The sequence below is a fragment of the Blennius ocellaris genome (genome assembly GCF_963422515.1).
Source record: "Blennius ocellaris genome assembly, chromosome: 2".
Taxonomy (NCBI): Eukaryota; Metazoa; Chordata; class Actinopteri; order Blenniiformes; family Blenniidae; genus Blennius; species Blennius ocellaris.
In genome coordinates, this window is record NC_137651.1 from 24517534 (window position 1) to 24535197 (window position 17664).

The window sequence follows — 17664 nt, forward strand, 5'->3', positions numbered from 1 at the left end:
CAAACGTCGCGCTCGGCAGCCGTCGCGGCGTGCGGCCCCATCCTGTCATTTATAGATCTACAGTGTTTCCTCCGCCTCAGCACGCCGGCGAACGAACGCAGAGGTCACCTCAGCTCCGCTCCGTCCCCTGCAGAAGCAGCTCGCTAACCGGCTGCCAGTGGTGTTATAACCGTTCCACAGGAAAATAAAATGGACAGTTTCGATCAGCTCAACGCGTCGGAGAAAGCGGAGGCCTCCGAGCTTCAGCGTATGATCGCTATCGAGCAGCAGAAGGCGCAGTTCCAGGCTCAGGTTGGTGTGCTCGTTGTGCTCACATGTAGCTGGAGTGTGAGCCTCGATCGCTGTACTAATGTTGGTATAATTCAATTCAACTATATTTATATAGTACCAAATACAACACAGTAATCTCTAATAATCTGCGTCGTGCATGTTTTTGACATTTTGTTGTCGGCCTGAACTATGTGAACATACATGTTCTACCTTGGACAGGTGTGTAAAGTACTCTTTGCTGTCACGTGAGTCCATGAGCAGGGAAGAGTTTTCGTGAGCGGCTTATTTATAATTGTACATGAAATGTAACCCAAAACCTCCAGGTGTTGTAGAGGAGCACACCTGTATGGACTGAATGACCATCTGATAAATGTGCCACCATGCTCAAGATATAAACTATGGTCACTCTGTTTTTTTTAACATTGATCAAGTGCAAATTGTCCCTGTGTATGTGTGGCTTTGCTTTCCAGTTCTTCAGGTTTTTGTTTTTCCAACAATCCGAAACAATGTTTGGTTAAATCATTAATTGGTTAAATGGTTAAATTATTGGTAGGGGGGGGGTAAAGTCTTCCACGGGATAGGGCTTTACCTCAGCTTTAAAATGACGTATGATTTGTGTTGGTAGCTACGAATGTTTTTGTGGATTTTCTAGCCTGGGATCTTTATGTTTAGCGCGATCGGGAGACCTCCCCAAGATGGCGGTGCCCTGGGGTCATCGTGTCAACAAGTGCTGATAGGCCATGCAGCATCTAGTGTTTCTATCTGTGGTCTGATCGTTGTTGAAAAGTCCCATTCTGGAAACAATTTCCAAAAAAGACTTGCGCTTTCAGAGGCTCCAAGCACCGTTGTCATGTAAACAGACCAAAACACACCGAACGCAAAAGGCCTCGACTCAAGCCGTTGCGATCAGCGGAGGCTTTTTGAGGCGCGGGGTTGATGTTCGCCTTCCACGAAGGCATCAAACGTGAGAATCGTTCACGCAGTGCGCACGTCAGCCGCTTTTCAAAGCGAGATGCGGATGAGATCACATTTTGGGAACCCAATTCCTGCCGCAAGCTGGAAGTTTCGACGGGTCGACGACGACTTGTGATGATTTCCTGTGTCCGTCCATGCAGGTGCACACCTTCACGGACGTCTGCTGGGACAAGTGCGTGGACAGTCCCGGCTCCAAGCTGGACCACCGGACGGAGACGTGTCTGGTGAGCTGCGTGGAGCGCTTCATCGACACCACCCTCACCATCACCAACCGCTTCACCCAGATGGTGCAGAAAGGCGCTCACTGACCGTCCCAATTCTGCGTCGAGGCTTTGGACTGATGTTACCGGGAGGGGCGGACGTGTCCCGGTGGGACTCTGGGACCTGAACCCCAGTGCACTGATGCATGTCGGCCCAATGGGGGGGGGGGGTCTCTGTACGGGAGCAACTGGTTTCCTTAAAAGTATTGGGAGCTATTAAAGTGTTTTGCAGTAAATCTTCAATGGTGCCAGACTCGTCGTTTCAGCAGGAATGTACTGCCACATTCAATTGCAGCAGTACTTAGTGCAGTTTTTGCAAATAGTTTGAATCCGGTTGTATTCTGAGGGCCCGTTTCCACGGCAACAATTTCAAATGAAAAGACAAATCTTTCTGCTTTTAATGTCATCTGCTTTCATCAATGATTCAGAATACACGATGGGATTGTTATTAGGGCTTTCCACAACACAAAGTTCACATGTGGTGTTGAAATTATATGAATAACTAATATGGTGGAATAATTATATGACGCTGAATAAATCATCATTTAGTATCGGTGTTAAAAAAAAATTGTTTTAATTCATATTTTGTTGTCATGCTTCTCAGTTACTCGATTTTTAAATTCCCCCTGATGTGGAATTTCTAATAAAGTTATGCAGTATGATGTACTGGTGAAGATACTCTGATTGAAACATAGGACTCGTGAAGGTTCAGCTGTTTATTAATTGAGATTTTATTGACATTCAGTGAGAAATGCCAGCACAAACATCCATCTATAATCCTGTTTAAAACAATTATCTTATAGAATGACAATGAAATATCTCAGATAGCACTTGTATTAATTTCCCGTTATGCATATACTGTATTATACCTTATACTATTTCGTCCCGTGGTTGTGAAGTTATCACTGCATGGACATGCTTCGGGATTTACTTGTACTTGTGAAAGCTCCCCAATGCAACCCAGCGAGTACAACATGAGTGAGAATGGCTAAAGTAAGACGGAAGAGGTGAAAGAGTTCTTTTCTCGGACCTCTTAAAAATGGCTTATATGAATTTATCAAGGGAAGATTTGAAAACTACTCAGTCGCAGTTTACAATAAATATATTCTCGACATAAAATAATGTACAGGATGGTGGCTGGTAGAGCAATATTCAGGCCTCATTATAGACATTTGTACTCTTAATCTGTTTGTTATTGTGACTGAGAGCAAGTGGAAGAAAAAAAAACTCAACCAGTATTTAAAAGAATAATAAAAAAATAAAAAAAAACAGTATGCTCTTAAGTCAATAAGAACACAATTGTAAACTTAAATGACTACAAAAATAACACAAATATTTGTTTCTGTTTTTTTGTGTTAAATATTTTTATTAACTTTACTCCTGTTTAAATGATCCGTGATTTAAATGATTTAATTAGATATGTACGGAGGTGGTTCACTGCAATGCATCGCCTTTGTTTGCACACGGAGAACAAAATTAGGCTTCATCTCATTCAATCAAGTACCCATGTCGGTACTCTGTATTGGCAAGTAGCTAAAGGTTACTATTACTACTTGTAATCTTCTTTTGATGACTTCTTCATTTTTGTTGTGGATTTTTTTTTTTTCCAACTTAATGTCTTCAGAGTGTCCAGGGCATCAAACAAAAAAAAATCAGACTAAAGCGTGAGGCTGTTGATGTTTTTCGCCGCCCTGAGCGCCGACTTCATGGCGGTTTCGATCCAGCCGTGAGGGGTGGCCGTGTGCTCCCCCGCGAAGAAGACGCGGCCCTCACTCTGGAACAGGTCCCGGGCGTAGTGCCCCTGCTGGTAGGGCGTGAACAGCGCGAACGCCCCCAGACTGTACGGGTCCAGGCCCCACTTCTTCACCAGGCCGCCCGTCCACAGGGGCCGGATGTACTCCCCGTGGATCTTCACCAGGTCCTCCAGCACCACGCCCATCAGCTCGTCCTCGCCCATCCCCTGGAAGAGGGTGGAGTCGTCGGAGCAGGTGTAGGACGCCAGCAGGGCGCCGGCGGCGGTGGCGGGGAAGCCGTGGCTGGGGTAGTAGATGAAGCGGGACGGCCGGTCCGTGATGCTCTTCCCCCCCCGGATGCCCTCCGCCTCCCAGAAGCGTTCCTTGAAGCTGAGCACCACCTTGGTGGAGCTGGCGTAGTGGACCGAGCGCAGCGCCTCCGACTTGTCCCCCGAGAGAGGGGGCCGGAAGTCGATGAAGAGGGTGGCTTTGGCCGTGGAGGTGACCAGAGCGTAGTCCACCGTCAGGCTGGCCTCGGAGCCGGGATTCCCCCGGTCCTGGTACGTCAGCGTCACGTTGCCGCCGCCGCTTTGATCCACGAGTCTCACTTTGCTGTTGAGGATGATGGAGGCGTTTAACAGCTGGTAGAAAGCTCTGGGGAGGTGATCGAATCCATCCGTCACTTCAAAGTACCTGGGAAAAAAAAAAAAAAAAACAGCCGTCAGACCCCTTTATTCACAATACTTCAGTGAAGTTACTGTAACGGGATAATGTGAAATGTCGTGCTCACAACGATGAACCGGCAGAAAGTGAATCCCTGACATACTTCAGAAGAAGTCCAGGACGATGTTCGGACAATGTTTTGGTACAAAGCTGCTTGATCCAGGGGTGTCAAATCTATTTTCATTCAGCAGCCAGAACTGACCTGGAGTCAGGCCAGTGACACGACAGCGTCGAGTTTCAGGGACAAGTACACACGTTTTTCTCTCTTGTAATGCAAAATGGTATCAGTACTTTTTTTGGGGGGGGGGTTAAGATATAATTTAATATTTTATTTACAAATCATTAACAAGTTAAACACTGTCAAGATAAAATAAGTGGTTTAAACCACTTTAACCACCACGTCGACGCAAAACACTATGACTAAGATTCTGGTGTGACATTAAACGTGCGTGTATTCATACACTCAGTATCAGTGAGGTGAAGTGAGGCTCCTGGCTGTCGAGGCACCGACTCCTCTGGATTCAGATTTACAATGTAAGAAGTGAAAAGAGCCACGTCAGCTGGTAATCACTTTCTCTGCAGAAACTATGAGGTGTAGCTTTGAAACGAAGCTTTTCTCACAAGGCCACGGCGGCCAAAGCAGTAAGTGTAACTGTACTCACTGTACGTCGTCGTTGATGTCTGACTGTACGTACAGCGTCTCCACCAGCGATGTGTAGAAGAGGCTGTTCTCATTCAGCAGGTCCCCGATCATCTTCAGAGCCCCGCGGCTCAGGTTCCCCTCCTTCACCAGGTACTCCTGTCAGCAGCCACACGAGGAAACTCCATTAAAAACAACAACAACAACAAAAAAAAACTCTGGAGAATACACAATACAGAGCTTCTTCTTTTCAAACCAGACCTCCGTTGAGTCAGGGGAAAATTTTTTGTGATTGAGGAAGTTAAGCCATCTTTATTGTTGGTTAATCCCATGGGTCCAAATGGCAGGTTGTTTTTTTTTTTTTGGCACTTGCTTTATGTGATTTTGCTCGTCTTTTCATTGTTATATAAAAACACACCGTCTCCTGTGCCTTTATATGAACAGTATTCTGTTTCTGCTTCAAGATCTATTTCTGATATCATATGGCATATTGTTTCAGGTGGTGGTAGAAATGCAGATTTCTGTATCTTCTGTCATGGTTTTTCGGATAGAAGTCTTTGTTTTGTTCGTCCGGCCCAAAAGTCTGGTTGTCCAGAATTTTGGGGATCTGGGACTTGTGTGTCGCTATTTACAAATATAGAAAAAAAAAGATAGCGATATACCATAAATGGTTCTTTCTAAAATGATTCTGGATTATAAATACTACATTGTGGTGTAGATTATACTTCTTAACAGTAATATATTTCCTTTTCTCCTTGAGCTTTTTACTGATGCTTCTAATGAACTGAACTGCAAAATAGTTTCTTATCTCCTCTTATTAGTGTTTAATACAATATTAGATCTTATTAGTTCCAACACTTTACAATCTCACAGTCACACTGAATTAAACTGCTGAGGGAACAAGCATGAGTCAATAATTAGATCAAAATCAACATTTTCCCAGCATAGAACATTTTATTTTTCAATGAAAAGCATGAATGATGTGCAGTAATCCAAACGTGTCCACATTTTGGAAATTAAAAATGAGATCGATCATAGGTCTATAGATATTCTGCAGATAGAATTCTAGAGCATCTTGAATAGGAAATTCCTCCTCTGTGCCTCAGCATTTGAACGCACCAGGATGAGTCAAGAATTACGAACCAATCAGAAACCGCCTTTCAAAGGTATAGATCACATGATATGACCTGACCAATCACATTGCTTGTTACTGGGAGTAATACAAACCGGAAGTCAGCTGTGAGTTGTTCACCGAGCCGATAATTCGCTATATTTTGGCGAAAAAAATATTAATTTAAGCAAAGTTGGATGGTGACAAGTAGTGATGGACGGTATTCACATATTTTAGAGGCTTTGAGCAACATGTCTGCTATTTTATCGAACGTCTTTTTCTTTAAATTGGACAGCTCACTACCTGAAACTATGAATGAGAGAGGATCATAGGAAAATCGTGACGTCAGTGCAAACGATCTGTACATGAAACAAGTTAGAAATTGAGGACGGTGAGGCACAATATGTCTCCAAAAGGACTATGATTATAGTTATAATTTACGATTGAGACAATTTTCTGTGTGAGAAATGTGAGTCTGCAGTGAAGCTGTGTCAACAATGTACCTTCACTGTGTAGGAGTCGTATTTGTCCAACATGGCGCTGCAGCCCATCGCCTTCAGGTCGTCCCTCACCTGCGTACACGTGGCATTAGAAGGACAACTGTAACCCTGCAGACCCAGGGGCTCCGAACAGGCCTGAAGATCGTCCACGCACCTTCCACAGTGTCTCGCTGAAGAGTTTGGCAGCAGACTTGCCTCGCTCTCGTTCGGTCAAGCTGTAGTTCAGCACAGCGGGGTCGTTCTCCACGCTGTAGGTCTTGTGTACCGCTCCGTTCACAAAGTAGTACGTGTTGATGTCATCTTGGATGAAGGGGCTCAGGGGGATTTTCAACTTCGAGATGAAGGAAAGCAGAATCCTGAAACAAAGGTGAATAATGATTTTCATCTCCCGAAACAGGAAAACATTTTATGAAGATGCGAGAGTTCCACAGGACTCTGTGTTGGGACCAAAACTATTGTAGTGATCACGGAGTTGGTCGCTGCAGGGCATGATGGGAGTTCAGGTTATGTGTTGCCAGAAGTTGTTGAGGGTTATTGTTGGGTTGTTGTGTGTGTTGATTTGTGCTTATATTGTGTTTTTGTTCCTCGGTTCAGATAGTTAATTATTTCATCTAGTTTAGTTTGGTTTGTTAGATGTTGGTGTGCAACCATGAGTGAGAAATGTGTTGTGTAAAGTGTGATCCTGCTATGAAGTTCCGGTTGCAGTGTCCATGTTAAAATAAAAGCCTCTGGTGATCAGTTGGCAGAAAAGAATCTTAATTCAGAGAAATTCTCCCACGGTGCTTGCCACACTATTGTATAATGGAAATCAATGATTATACGTAAAGTAAGCACACACTCGTGAAATGTGTACTATTTTGCAGGTGATACAAATATTTTATGTACTGGTGAAGATTTGCATCAATGTTTGGAGATAATCACTTCAGAACTAAATACAATTCAATGATGGTTTGACAAAAATAAACTGTCATTAAATGTGTGTAAAACACAAATCATGATCTGTGGTAAATGTGAAATAATCAATCTGGTAAAAGTATTCATAGAGGGTGTAACTATAGAGAGGGTGGATCAGAACAAATAGATAGCTAGAGATCTACTGGACCATAAATCACTGTTTATCACAGCACCGGTGTCTTATATTAACTTACTATGTGCAGGTCTGGGGAAACACATAGGCAACTTTATAAAATAAGAAAACAAATCAGTATTTTACAGAAAAGAGCAATAAGAATTGTCTATAAGGTTATTTTCTGGGAACAACGTTAAAAATCCATGGATCTGATAGAGTTTAAAACCATTCAAGTTTTGTACAAAGCAAAGAATGAGTTATTACCAGGTAACATCCTGGAAATGTTCAGTGAGACAGTGAGTAGACAAGAGTTTATAAGAAAGATACATTTCAAGATTCCTAAAGTGGAACGACTCTAAAAAGCTACTGTGTCTCAATCTGTGGAGTAAAGAGGTGGAACAGATTAAGCATCCAGATTAAACAATCATCAAATATAGTTCAATTTAAGAAAATATATAAGGGATTGATTCTACAGATGTACAGCAGTTTATCTCAGTGTCGGTCTTCTTGTTTAGAGAATACTGAATTAAAAGTAACAGTTTTTCACAATCTTTATTGTTGAGGGGAAGGAATTAATACTTTTTTTTTTTACTTCCTGCTCCTTTTTGACAAACAAATGTGAGCAAGTGGGATTTGATGTTTATAAATTTTTTTTTTGTTTTATCAATTTAAATCTAAGTGTCTCTCTTTTCCTTTATTTTTTATTTGTGTGTTCGAAATAAAGTTTCATTCATTCATTTATTAAAGATCAATGTTAGAGAAGCCCATTTTTTGAGGCTCTGTTTGCACCCAGTTCAATGAAAATGCTTTGCTTTTAGTTTTGCTTTTGCATTTCAGAAAAGTTTCTCTTTTATACAGCAACGTTCTGAAAATGATGTCATATTGGGCAGAATTGTTTGTTTTCATAATGAAACCACAGACATGCGTGCAGAGAACAATACGCTATAATCATTAACAATAATGACATTGACTGTTGACTATAAAACTACAAAGTCCCGGGAGAACATAGGAGTCATGACACTCTGGAGGCTACTGAGCATGTGCAGGACGTCCATCGTCTCCCGCCATGGTTTGCATGCGCAGTAGCAGCATTGTGTTGTTTGGCCCGTTTACACGGTAACGCAGTTGGACCGTTTTCAAAAAGTTGCATTTTCAGGAAGCGGACACACAAAATGCAACGAAAGTTAAGCCTTTTCAATTGAAATCACGGTGGCGTCAACAGGCCCTGAATGGGAGGGTGAGTGCTGAAACTGCTATTAATATTGCAAGAAAAAGTTTAAAATTAGTAAAAAAAAATGGCTTAAAATGCTAAATTGACTAACGAGAGTGAAACTACTTAAATTGCCAAACAGCTAAAACGGTTAAAAACAACAATAACATGGCACTTTTTTAAATTTCTTTTTTTATTCACAAGCTATAAGTTGGATTGTCTTAATTTCGAAGGTTTGAAATGATTTGTTGGAAGTGAGTCTTTTAAGTCCGAAAGATTTCCTGCCTCCAGGTCTGGACGCAGACCCGTCAAGTCTTCAACTCACTTGTGGAAGCTGGGGATCCTCATGGCGCCCACTTCTGCATACCAGCCTTCTTTTCTGTTCCGGAACGTCTCCACACGGCCTCCAATGCGGCCGCTGGCTTCTACGATGGTCACCTGACCGGTGGGGGGGGGGGGGGGGCAAATCTCCGTTCACACAGCAGGCATGTCTCAAAGTTCCCAGATGTCTCAAAGTGGAGTGGACACTATACTTACTATATATATATATATATATATATATATATATATATATATATATATATATATACGTGTATATATATATATACATATATATATATATATATATATATATACGTGTATATATATATATACATATATGTGTGTGTGTTTGCAGATCATACAGTTATAGGTGTAAAAGTTCTCAAAGTAAATATTACATGTTCACATAAAGACTCATATTATTTTCAGATAGTTTGTGTATATATCATATACAGACATAGATAGATTATGCTTTAATAAAAAAAACATAGACGCAAATATGTATAAACAGACGGCCACAAACAGAGATAGAGATTTTTGATAACATGACATGACATTAATTTGCATAGAAATTTTGAAATGATGCAGATATAGTCCTACATAGATATAGGTTATATAGATGCAGTAGGAAGTGTAGACAGCCTCAGATTCATGGATCCACAGACATACATCTGTGCAAATATACATAAGGAAAGATGTATATTTGGTAACCATAGAAATGTGTATGTATAAAAAAAATGTTTTTGTACATACACAAACAGAACGGGGTACATATTTGAAACTAAATGTTCAAGGTTTGATCTTGATCTTGATCTTGATCTTGTCTATTTTAAATAAAAATAACTGCAAAGGTTTTTTTTAACTTAAATATAATTTTTATTCAGGTTTGGAAATATTTTGATATTTTTTGATAAAATCAATAATTTTCATGTTTTATTCTTAACCATATAGTATATATATATATATATAAAGTATATGTATTTATTTTTATTTTTTCAGTTGCAGGCTTTGTTTTCAGACTAGGATCTCACAAAACATTCTTTCACTTTCAGATTGTGTTTCTGTCAGGTTCATATTTTTGGCCTAGTTGTTTTTTTGTTTTTTAAAAATGAACAAACCTTTTGGCCTGGATTTAGCTCCGTATGTATGTATGTATGTATGTATGTATGTATGTATGTATGTATGTGTGAATCAGGTTAAACCATTAAGAATACAATGCGTATAATGTAAAAAAAAAAAAAAAAAGGGTATACTCAGCTTTTTTGTTTTCTTGGTAAGTTTGAGTGTCTGATCATTCAGGATATTTAAGACCATTTCTATCGAGCATCTGCACATGACATGCACGAAAATTGATATTTACACCAAACATGAATGACTTTCCAGTCAGGAGACCACGAGAAGAAGGAGCGGTAACGTCTTCCCGGCCTCTCACCTTGTGTCCGGCGTCCTCCAGGAACTTGGCGGCGGTCAGCCCGGCGATGCCCCCTCCGATGACGGCGACGTGTCGAGGAGCCTTCGTGGCGGGCAGACCTCGCTCCACGATGTCCAGGAGCTCGTTGTAGTCGGTGTCCTGGAGGCAGTCCAGCAGAGGGTCACCGATGCTCCCGCTGATGGCGAAGACCACGACGCCCACCACGACCAGGGGAACTGACGGAGGCACGGAGAGAACAACAACCTCGCCAATCTGAATCGTCTGAAAGCCAATCTGAATCGTCTGAAAGCGTCTCCGGCGTCCTTTGTGGCACTTACAGAATTTGCAGAGCGCCATCTGAGGCATCATCTGGACGACGGAGCTCCACAGCCTCGTCCTTCTGTTCTGGGATGAAAGGGAAACCTGACAAGAGACAGAAATCGCACGAGATCAAAGGCCGCGCAAGTGCTTTCCTCAAAGTGACGAAGAAAGGAAACCGTACAGTCCTTCAACGGACTGGAAATCCCTGGAGCCGACGCTCCTCTCACCTCTGTCACATTCAGAGTTTCGTAAGGCGACACGGAGCCGTACATGGCTCAGGAGCAGTGACCAGGAGCCGGCGGGAAGCTAAAGGACGGTCTATGACCCTCCTCGCCCAAAGGCTGCATGGAGAAAAAAAAACCCCTCTGCGAGTGTGAAGTTCCACACAAGGTGGTTCTAATGAGGCTCCACCAGGTCGTCCAGAAATATTTTCCCACAGCGGCTCCAGAGTCAACCACACTGAACAAATCAGATTAGCCGGCTCCACCAGTCCGTCAAGCATACCTCATTTCCTCCATCTTCATTCATCTCAATAAGACTCCTTCACACTTCTCCCCAATAACCTCCCCTGACAACAGACGTTGATTTTCTCAGACTCACCCAGGTTCTCTCTCTGTCCCGTGTCGCTCCACAGCTCAGACACCGACTGTGGTAAATGAAAGCAAAAGCAAGGAGAGTTGGCATTTCCCGATCAGTTGCTTTGTTGTGTTTTTTCATAAAACAAAACTTAAACGTGACTGACTGTAAGTGAGTCAAGGGGACTTTTAAGGAAGGCCTGTTAACCTTTATGACTCACACACTTTCAGCTGACTGTGCACCCAATAAACATCCCAGAGAGCAAAGTCATCATTTAAATACCAAGCAGTTTTAACAATTGTAATCATTTCAGCAGTCTTAGCAATTTTAACAGTTTTAGCGTTTTTAACAATTTGACAGTTTCAGCAGTTCTAGCAATTTTAACAGTTTTAGCAATTTTAACGGTTTCAGCAGTTTAAACAATTTTAACGGTTTTAGCAATTTTAACAGTTTTAGCAATTTTAACAATTTTAACCATTTCAGCAGTTTTAGCAATTTTAACAGTTTTAGCGATTTTAACAATTTTAACAGTTTCAGCAGTTTTAGCAATTTAAACAGTTTTAGCGATTTTAACAATTTTAACAGTTTCAGCAGTTTTAGCAATTTTAACAGTTTAAACGATTTTAACAATTTTAACAGTTTCAGCAGTTTTAGCAATTTTAACAGTTTTAGCAATTTTAACAGTTTCAGCAGTTTTAACAATTTTAACAGTTTTAGCAATTTTAACAATTTCAGCAGTTTTAACAATTTTAATGGTTTTAGCAATTCTAGCAGTTTCTGCAGTTTTAGCAATTTAACCATTTTAACAGTTTTAGCAATTTTAACAATTTGACAGTTTCAGCAGTTTAAACATTTTTTAGTTTTTAGCAATTTTAACAATTTTAACCATTTCAGCAGTTTTAGCAATTTTAACAGTTTTAGCGATTTTAACAATTTTAACAGTTTTAGCAGTTTTAGCAATTTTAACAGTTTTAGCAATTTTAACAATTTCAGAAGTTTTAACAATTTTAATGGTTTTAGCAATTCTAGCAGTTTCTGCAGTTTTAGCAATTTAACCATTTTAACAGTTTTAGCAATTTTAACAATTTGACAGTTTCAGCAGTTTTAGCAGTTTTAAAAATTTGAAGTTTTAGCAATTTTAACAATTTGACAGTTGCAGCAGTTTTAGCAAGTTCAACAGTTTTAGCAATTTTAACAGTTTCAGCAGTTTTAACAATTTTAACAGTTTTAGCAAGTTAACAGTTTTTGCAGTTTCAGCAATTTTAGCAGTTTTAGCAGTTTCAGCTGTTTCATATACCTTTGTTATGCGATATCTATTTGGGTCTTTCTATGTGGTTGCTTTAAATGTTTAAACTATTGTAGGGGTTTTGAAACCATTTTAAGCCATTTTAGCTATTTTATTGATTTCAGCTGTTTCCGGGGTATTTAGCTGTTTTGGCGATTTCAGTAGTTTTACATTTTTCACAATGTTTTTGTTTGACCTTATTTTACCCATTTTTATTATGGGTATAATTATACTTATTTTTACTGTTCATCATTGAAATCACAGCTTTTTACTTTTCATGTTCTCTGCATCACTTTCGCATTTTTATTTCAGAAAAGGTTTGCGTTTACATGGCAATATATTTTTTAGGTTTTTTTTCTGTTGACATGGAAACGGAAAGGAAAGGATGTAGTTAGCATGTTGGATTAGAGTTCCTTTAAAAGATTGTTCGTCGTACAATCACATGGAATCAAGATTCAGTTTAATTGAGTTTTATTATATAAAGCCACACACAGCATAGTCCTTTCTCTGTGCTTTTAAATATAGAGAAACCCAGCAAGAAGATTAAAAATCTATTGGTGAAAGAACTATGTGTGACCGCATCAAAATATAGGATTTGAACTGATAATAAACCAACGGATCAGAAAAGTTGAACTTACATGTGAAGTCTTTATCGATGCCTGTACCTCCAGTGGATGTTACAGCGAAGCAGCAGAAGCTCCAGTGACAATCACAGGTGACCCACCTGTTCAGCAAGCGCACAGACACACAGTCCAGGGTCAGCTTTTATTTCATGTTCCATTCAGCAGAACGTGGGGTGATGAGGCTTCAAGAATAACGACTTGTGTTAATCAGTAATGTGCAGTGTTGGGTGACTTAGCCTGTTAAAAATCTGTATTGGTATTCTGTATATGGTGCAATTTTCACTTTGCTTTCCATTTTCAATCACACACACACACACACACACACACACACCCACACACACACACACACACACACACACACACACACGGTTTTGTTTTGGTTACATTTGCCAATGAAAGTTGGGAATAGATTAGATTGCAACGAAGTATATGGTATATATGGTATATATTTATTTATGGGGATAGTTTTTTGTGTGTATGTGTATGTATGTATATGTATATATATATATATATATATATATATATATATATATATTAGGATATGTAAAAGTTCGTAGGTTAACTTTGTTTTTGTAACTATATATTTATATAGGTATTTATGAAGTGTATATATGGTATACATTTATATAGCTGTATTAGCTAATTATAAGGATATCTGTGTACAAACTAAAGAATAGGTAATAAGGGGTGGGGAATTAAAAAAGTTCGATTCATTGAAGTCCAATGTTTTCAGCTTCACGTGATCAAATATGGCTTTAACCTAAACCCCAGGCATGTTCCCGAAAGAGACAAATGTCAAATCACAAATACATCAAAATGATCAACTATTTTATTCTATCTATTGGAAATGTGCTCGTTGGTGCCATATACTGCAGCATGATTGCATGTTTGCCTGTTGAAGTGCAGCCGTTCGGCTCGTCATGGAGGCTGAAAGTGACTAAAATTAATAGAGAGTGGAAGCGGGTTCTCTCAGTGACGTCACGAAAGGACAGGAAAGTAAAGGTCAGAATACTTTTCTTAATTAAAATATGATGTTCAGACGAAAGCGCCGTCCTCACGTCATCAGGATGACGTCACCACAAGCAGGAAGTAAACAAGAGGAGCCCAGTTGTCACCGAGAAGCTCACGAGACCTCCGTTTGAGACACAACACCTCGTTCAGGTAATTGTCCCCGCCCCCCCTGGAGATCCAGTCGGTTTGGTAGAAATAATAATAAAAAAGTAAAGTGCAGTTGCAACCTAAAACGCCCAATTCTTCATCTCGCTAAATGCTGCGTGTATGTTTGTACACGCGTGACAACAGTCGATCAGGACGTTAATGCGGACATTTCACACACACTTTTCAACAATTCGGGACGTTTGCAGCGCATCAAAAACCATCAGTTATCATCGCATCCATCTGATACTGATGTGCAGCGGCTCGTCCCGCGTTACTAATTGCCAGCGGAGTGCGGGTCACGTGGCGCCTCCGTTATCGTCATTTCACAGCGATATGTTTTCCCAGACCCACTGACATCGACGCCGAATCCCCGGAAATTGCATTTTGCGAAGTGCGAAGCCCCCGAGAGACCTTGTTTGTTGCGGTTAAGAACGCTATGCAACAACTAAAAGGTAAATCGTCATATTTCTGAACGGGGTCTGGTGTGTGGCGTTTCTGCGGGTCGCGGGAGCGCGCGCGCGCTCCGGGATGAGACGCAGTACTTTTTTCTTATTCTACGGCACAGTACTTCTTGATAACGAAGCGCTACTTTTTGTCGGCTTTATGAGTAAATGCAAAACACCCAAAGTACACCGTATATGGAAGTTTAGATTTCTTTGGCTTCTTCTTCTTGTCAACGAGAACTCTGCGGTTGTTGATCCGTGTTTACAGAGGAAACCTCTGAATAACTGCATCCTTCCATTCTACACCTCCATCCCTCCCTTCAGTTATTAAATGGGTTTTATCTGAATGTACGAGAAGGAGGGGAATACTCCTTGTGGGTGGTAGGTTATTCATAGCCTACAGTTTCAGCTCAGGTCAGACATAAAGAGGATTGTCAACAACATGAAAAATAAACAAGGGACTTCTTGAGGAACCCTTCCAGGCGAGGTAAACACAGTTAGCCATTTTGTTCTGTGTAAAACTGTTTTTTTTATTTATATATATTTTTTTATTTTGACTTCCACCTGAATTTAAGTACATGCACAGTTCTTCAGGTCAGCAGCCTGAGGAACTGTGCATCAAATCTCTGCTATTCTCTTGGACTGTTTCCTTCTCCCGAGGTTCTGTAGTGAGGTTCTGTAGTGAGGTTCTCCAGAAGGCTGTTTGCAATCACACGCTCCTCATGAAGCTCCTCCATAGAGAAGTTTATTCTGCCAATAGAGATGAGAAGTTGAGCCGAGCCGAGGTAGTTTAAAGCGGTGAATAAACAAAAAGGATACATTTTACTGTATATTTTCATAATTTTGTATAGTATTTTAACTAGCTGTAAAGTTTAATGTAGTTATCGTTTGTTTATCCATCCATAGGTTAAATTAAGCATATGAACGGTTTGAATTTGTAAAATGTTGTATAACAGATTGCAGTTTAACTTTTTACAACCACACAGCTTATTTGTCGCCTCAAATGTTTTCAGGAATGCTTTTCTCTGAACTGTTTCATTGCTAAAAGAGAAAGTGTTGGTCTGCAGGAGCCGACAGACCCCCCCGAGACCCGTCGGTCCAATCAGGTGCAGCACGGAACGCCCAGCCGTTGCTACATGCTACATGCTACATGCTACATGCTAAAGCGTTTTGGCGCTCATATCTGGAGTATGAAATGGCCTTTAATGGTGTCGTTGGTTCTTCTGGTTCATGCGGTGCTCCTGCTACTGTGTCAGTCCTTCTACGTCTGGTTCTCATTTAAAAAGCAGCCACTGCCTTGATTGAGTCTGTTTGAGGCTTCGTTTTAACAAGCCTCCTGTATTTATTTGGTCAAATGATCTTGAGGATGATTTTGAGGAAAAAGAATGAAAGAAAGAAGAACAGAATGCCATGAAAGGAAACAAAACTGCACCTTCAAAAAACCCCACATCTGGCTGTTGTTGCATAACCTGCAGCTGAAAACGTGTTCACTGATTTTCAAACATTGTTGTCCTCGTATAACAAACACTTTCAACACTTCATACAAAGTGTTGAAACATTTAATGTAGTGTCAGTTAGTGGAAGAGCGAGGGCAAAGGGAGAAAAGGGAGGAGCTGTAGTCCAAGATCTCAGATTGCAGGAATGTCATCAGGAAACTGACGGCAGCGGAGAGAAAGCGGGAGCTGGAAGGCGACTACACACTGCAGAGGCAAGTTTGATATTCCTCAAATCACTGCACTTTGATTTCCAATTGAGCACGCCATGCAAACTGCTAGCGAGGTTTTTGTAATGCAGACAAGAAAAAAGCACTTGATGTAACTGTAACCTTAAGGACTATTCATTTACATTTTGAGTTCTATTTGAGCTGTTTGTTGTTGCAGGCAGTGATGCCAGTAATGCTTTCTACTCTGATGTGACCACTTTTTACATTAAGCAGTAATCTAACACGTTACAATCTCCAAACCAGTAATCAGATTAAAGTTGAGGTGCGTTGCTATTTTAACATCCCGCAGGACGAGTCTCTTGTCTGTAAAGCCACTTTATTACTAAACAAAACCTTGTTTCCACTGCAAAGACTGCGACGGGACGGTACTGCAACGTGTATCTACACTCAAATCTGATGTGTTTCTAGCACAGAGAATTTGTTTAATCTCAGCTGTGCTGAGGGATCTGACCTGGGGGCCGTATGAATCCTCTGCTGTTGTTTACATACTACCCTTTGCACCAGTTGTCTTGTGATCCTGTTTTTTCCCCCCAATCTTTATTTATTTGAGGTTTTAAAGAAATTGTACAAAACGTATATTTTAATACAATCGTCAAGAACAAGGTCATATTGAGTACCTGTGCAATTCCTTTAAGTAAAAACACAAAAAAACCAAACCAAACAAAACCGAACGAGAAAAATAAAATGACACACCAATCAATCATAAACAAATGAAAAACAGTGTTACAATGAAATAACCACATGTCCAGAATAAAGAAGGTAAGACATACGACAGGAGAGCCTCCAGAGACAAGTTAAAGAAAAACACTACTACTAATCTGGGACAGAGGGGAAGTTTATTTGTTTAACAAGTTGAAGCAATGGAGGCCCAATCTGCATACATTTTTCAGTTGTGATCCTGTTTTTTTTATAAAAATTTTTGCGGCTGCGACTGAAACTCCACGGCTGTAGGTCTGCAAACACAAAACGGCAACAACAAAAAAACGGGTTAAACAGACAGTGCAAAGCAGAGTATGTAAACAACGGAGGATCAGCAGATGGCTGTATTTTGCATCTCTTTATCAGGAACGGTTATTGAGCGCTGGGTGCCCCAAAGAAAGGGTGACGAGAAATCGAGATCCTTTAGTACGGTTTCTTTCAGTATTGTCCACAATCACATTCTGCGCAGTGGAAACGGGGCTATTGGCTGTTCCTCCATTCCTTCTCCTCTGACTGGACACCACGCACGCACACACGTACGCACACACACACACACACACACACACACACACACACACACACACACACACACACACACACACACACACACACA

General features: G+C 40.7%; 3 protein-coding genes across 4 annotated transcripts in view; 2 read left to right on the plus strand and 1 right to left on the minus strand.

Moving 5' to 3' along the window:
- The first annotated feature begins 83 nt into the window (after nt 1–83).
- On the plus strand, nt 84–1743 carry timm8b (translocase of inner mitochondrial membrane 8 homolog B (yeast)). Its single transcript, XM_080508701.1, has 2 exons — nt 84–291; nt 1386–1743. The coding sequence occupies exons 1-2, from the start codon at nt 190–192 to the stop codon at nt 1551–1553; spliced, it is 270 nt and encodes an 89-aa protein (XP_080364827.1). The 5' UTR covers nt 84–189; the 3' UTR covers nt 1554–1743.
- Nucleotides 1744–3162: 1419 nt separating this feature from the next.
- Nucleotides 3163–10580, minus strand: il4i1 (interleukin 4 induced 1; the record flags this gene model as incomplete). The annotated part of the gene is made up of 7 exons (XM_080503030.1): nt 3163–3931; nt 4624–4760; nt 6216–6284; nt 6367–6568; nt 8817–8929; nt 10245–10459; nt 10562–10580. 7 exons carry the CDS (start codon nt 10578–10580, stop codon nt 3163–3165), a joined length of 1524 nt encoding a protein of 507 aa, XP_080359156.1.
- Nucleotides 10581–14095: 3515 nt separating this feature from the next.
- snx19b (sorting nexin 19b) overlaps nt 14096–17664 on the plus strand; it is a 40160-nt gene continuing 36591 nt past the window's right edge. The window contains exon 1 of one of the 2 annotated variants that reach the window (XM_080502620.1): nt 14096–14189. The gene's annotated coding sequence lies outside the window, so the exon portion shown is untranslated. Of the gene's footprint in view, nt 14190–14611; nt 14639–17664 lie in introns of those variants that run through there. The other variant, XM_080502621.1, reaches the window with a different exon arrangement.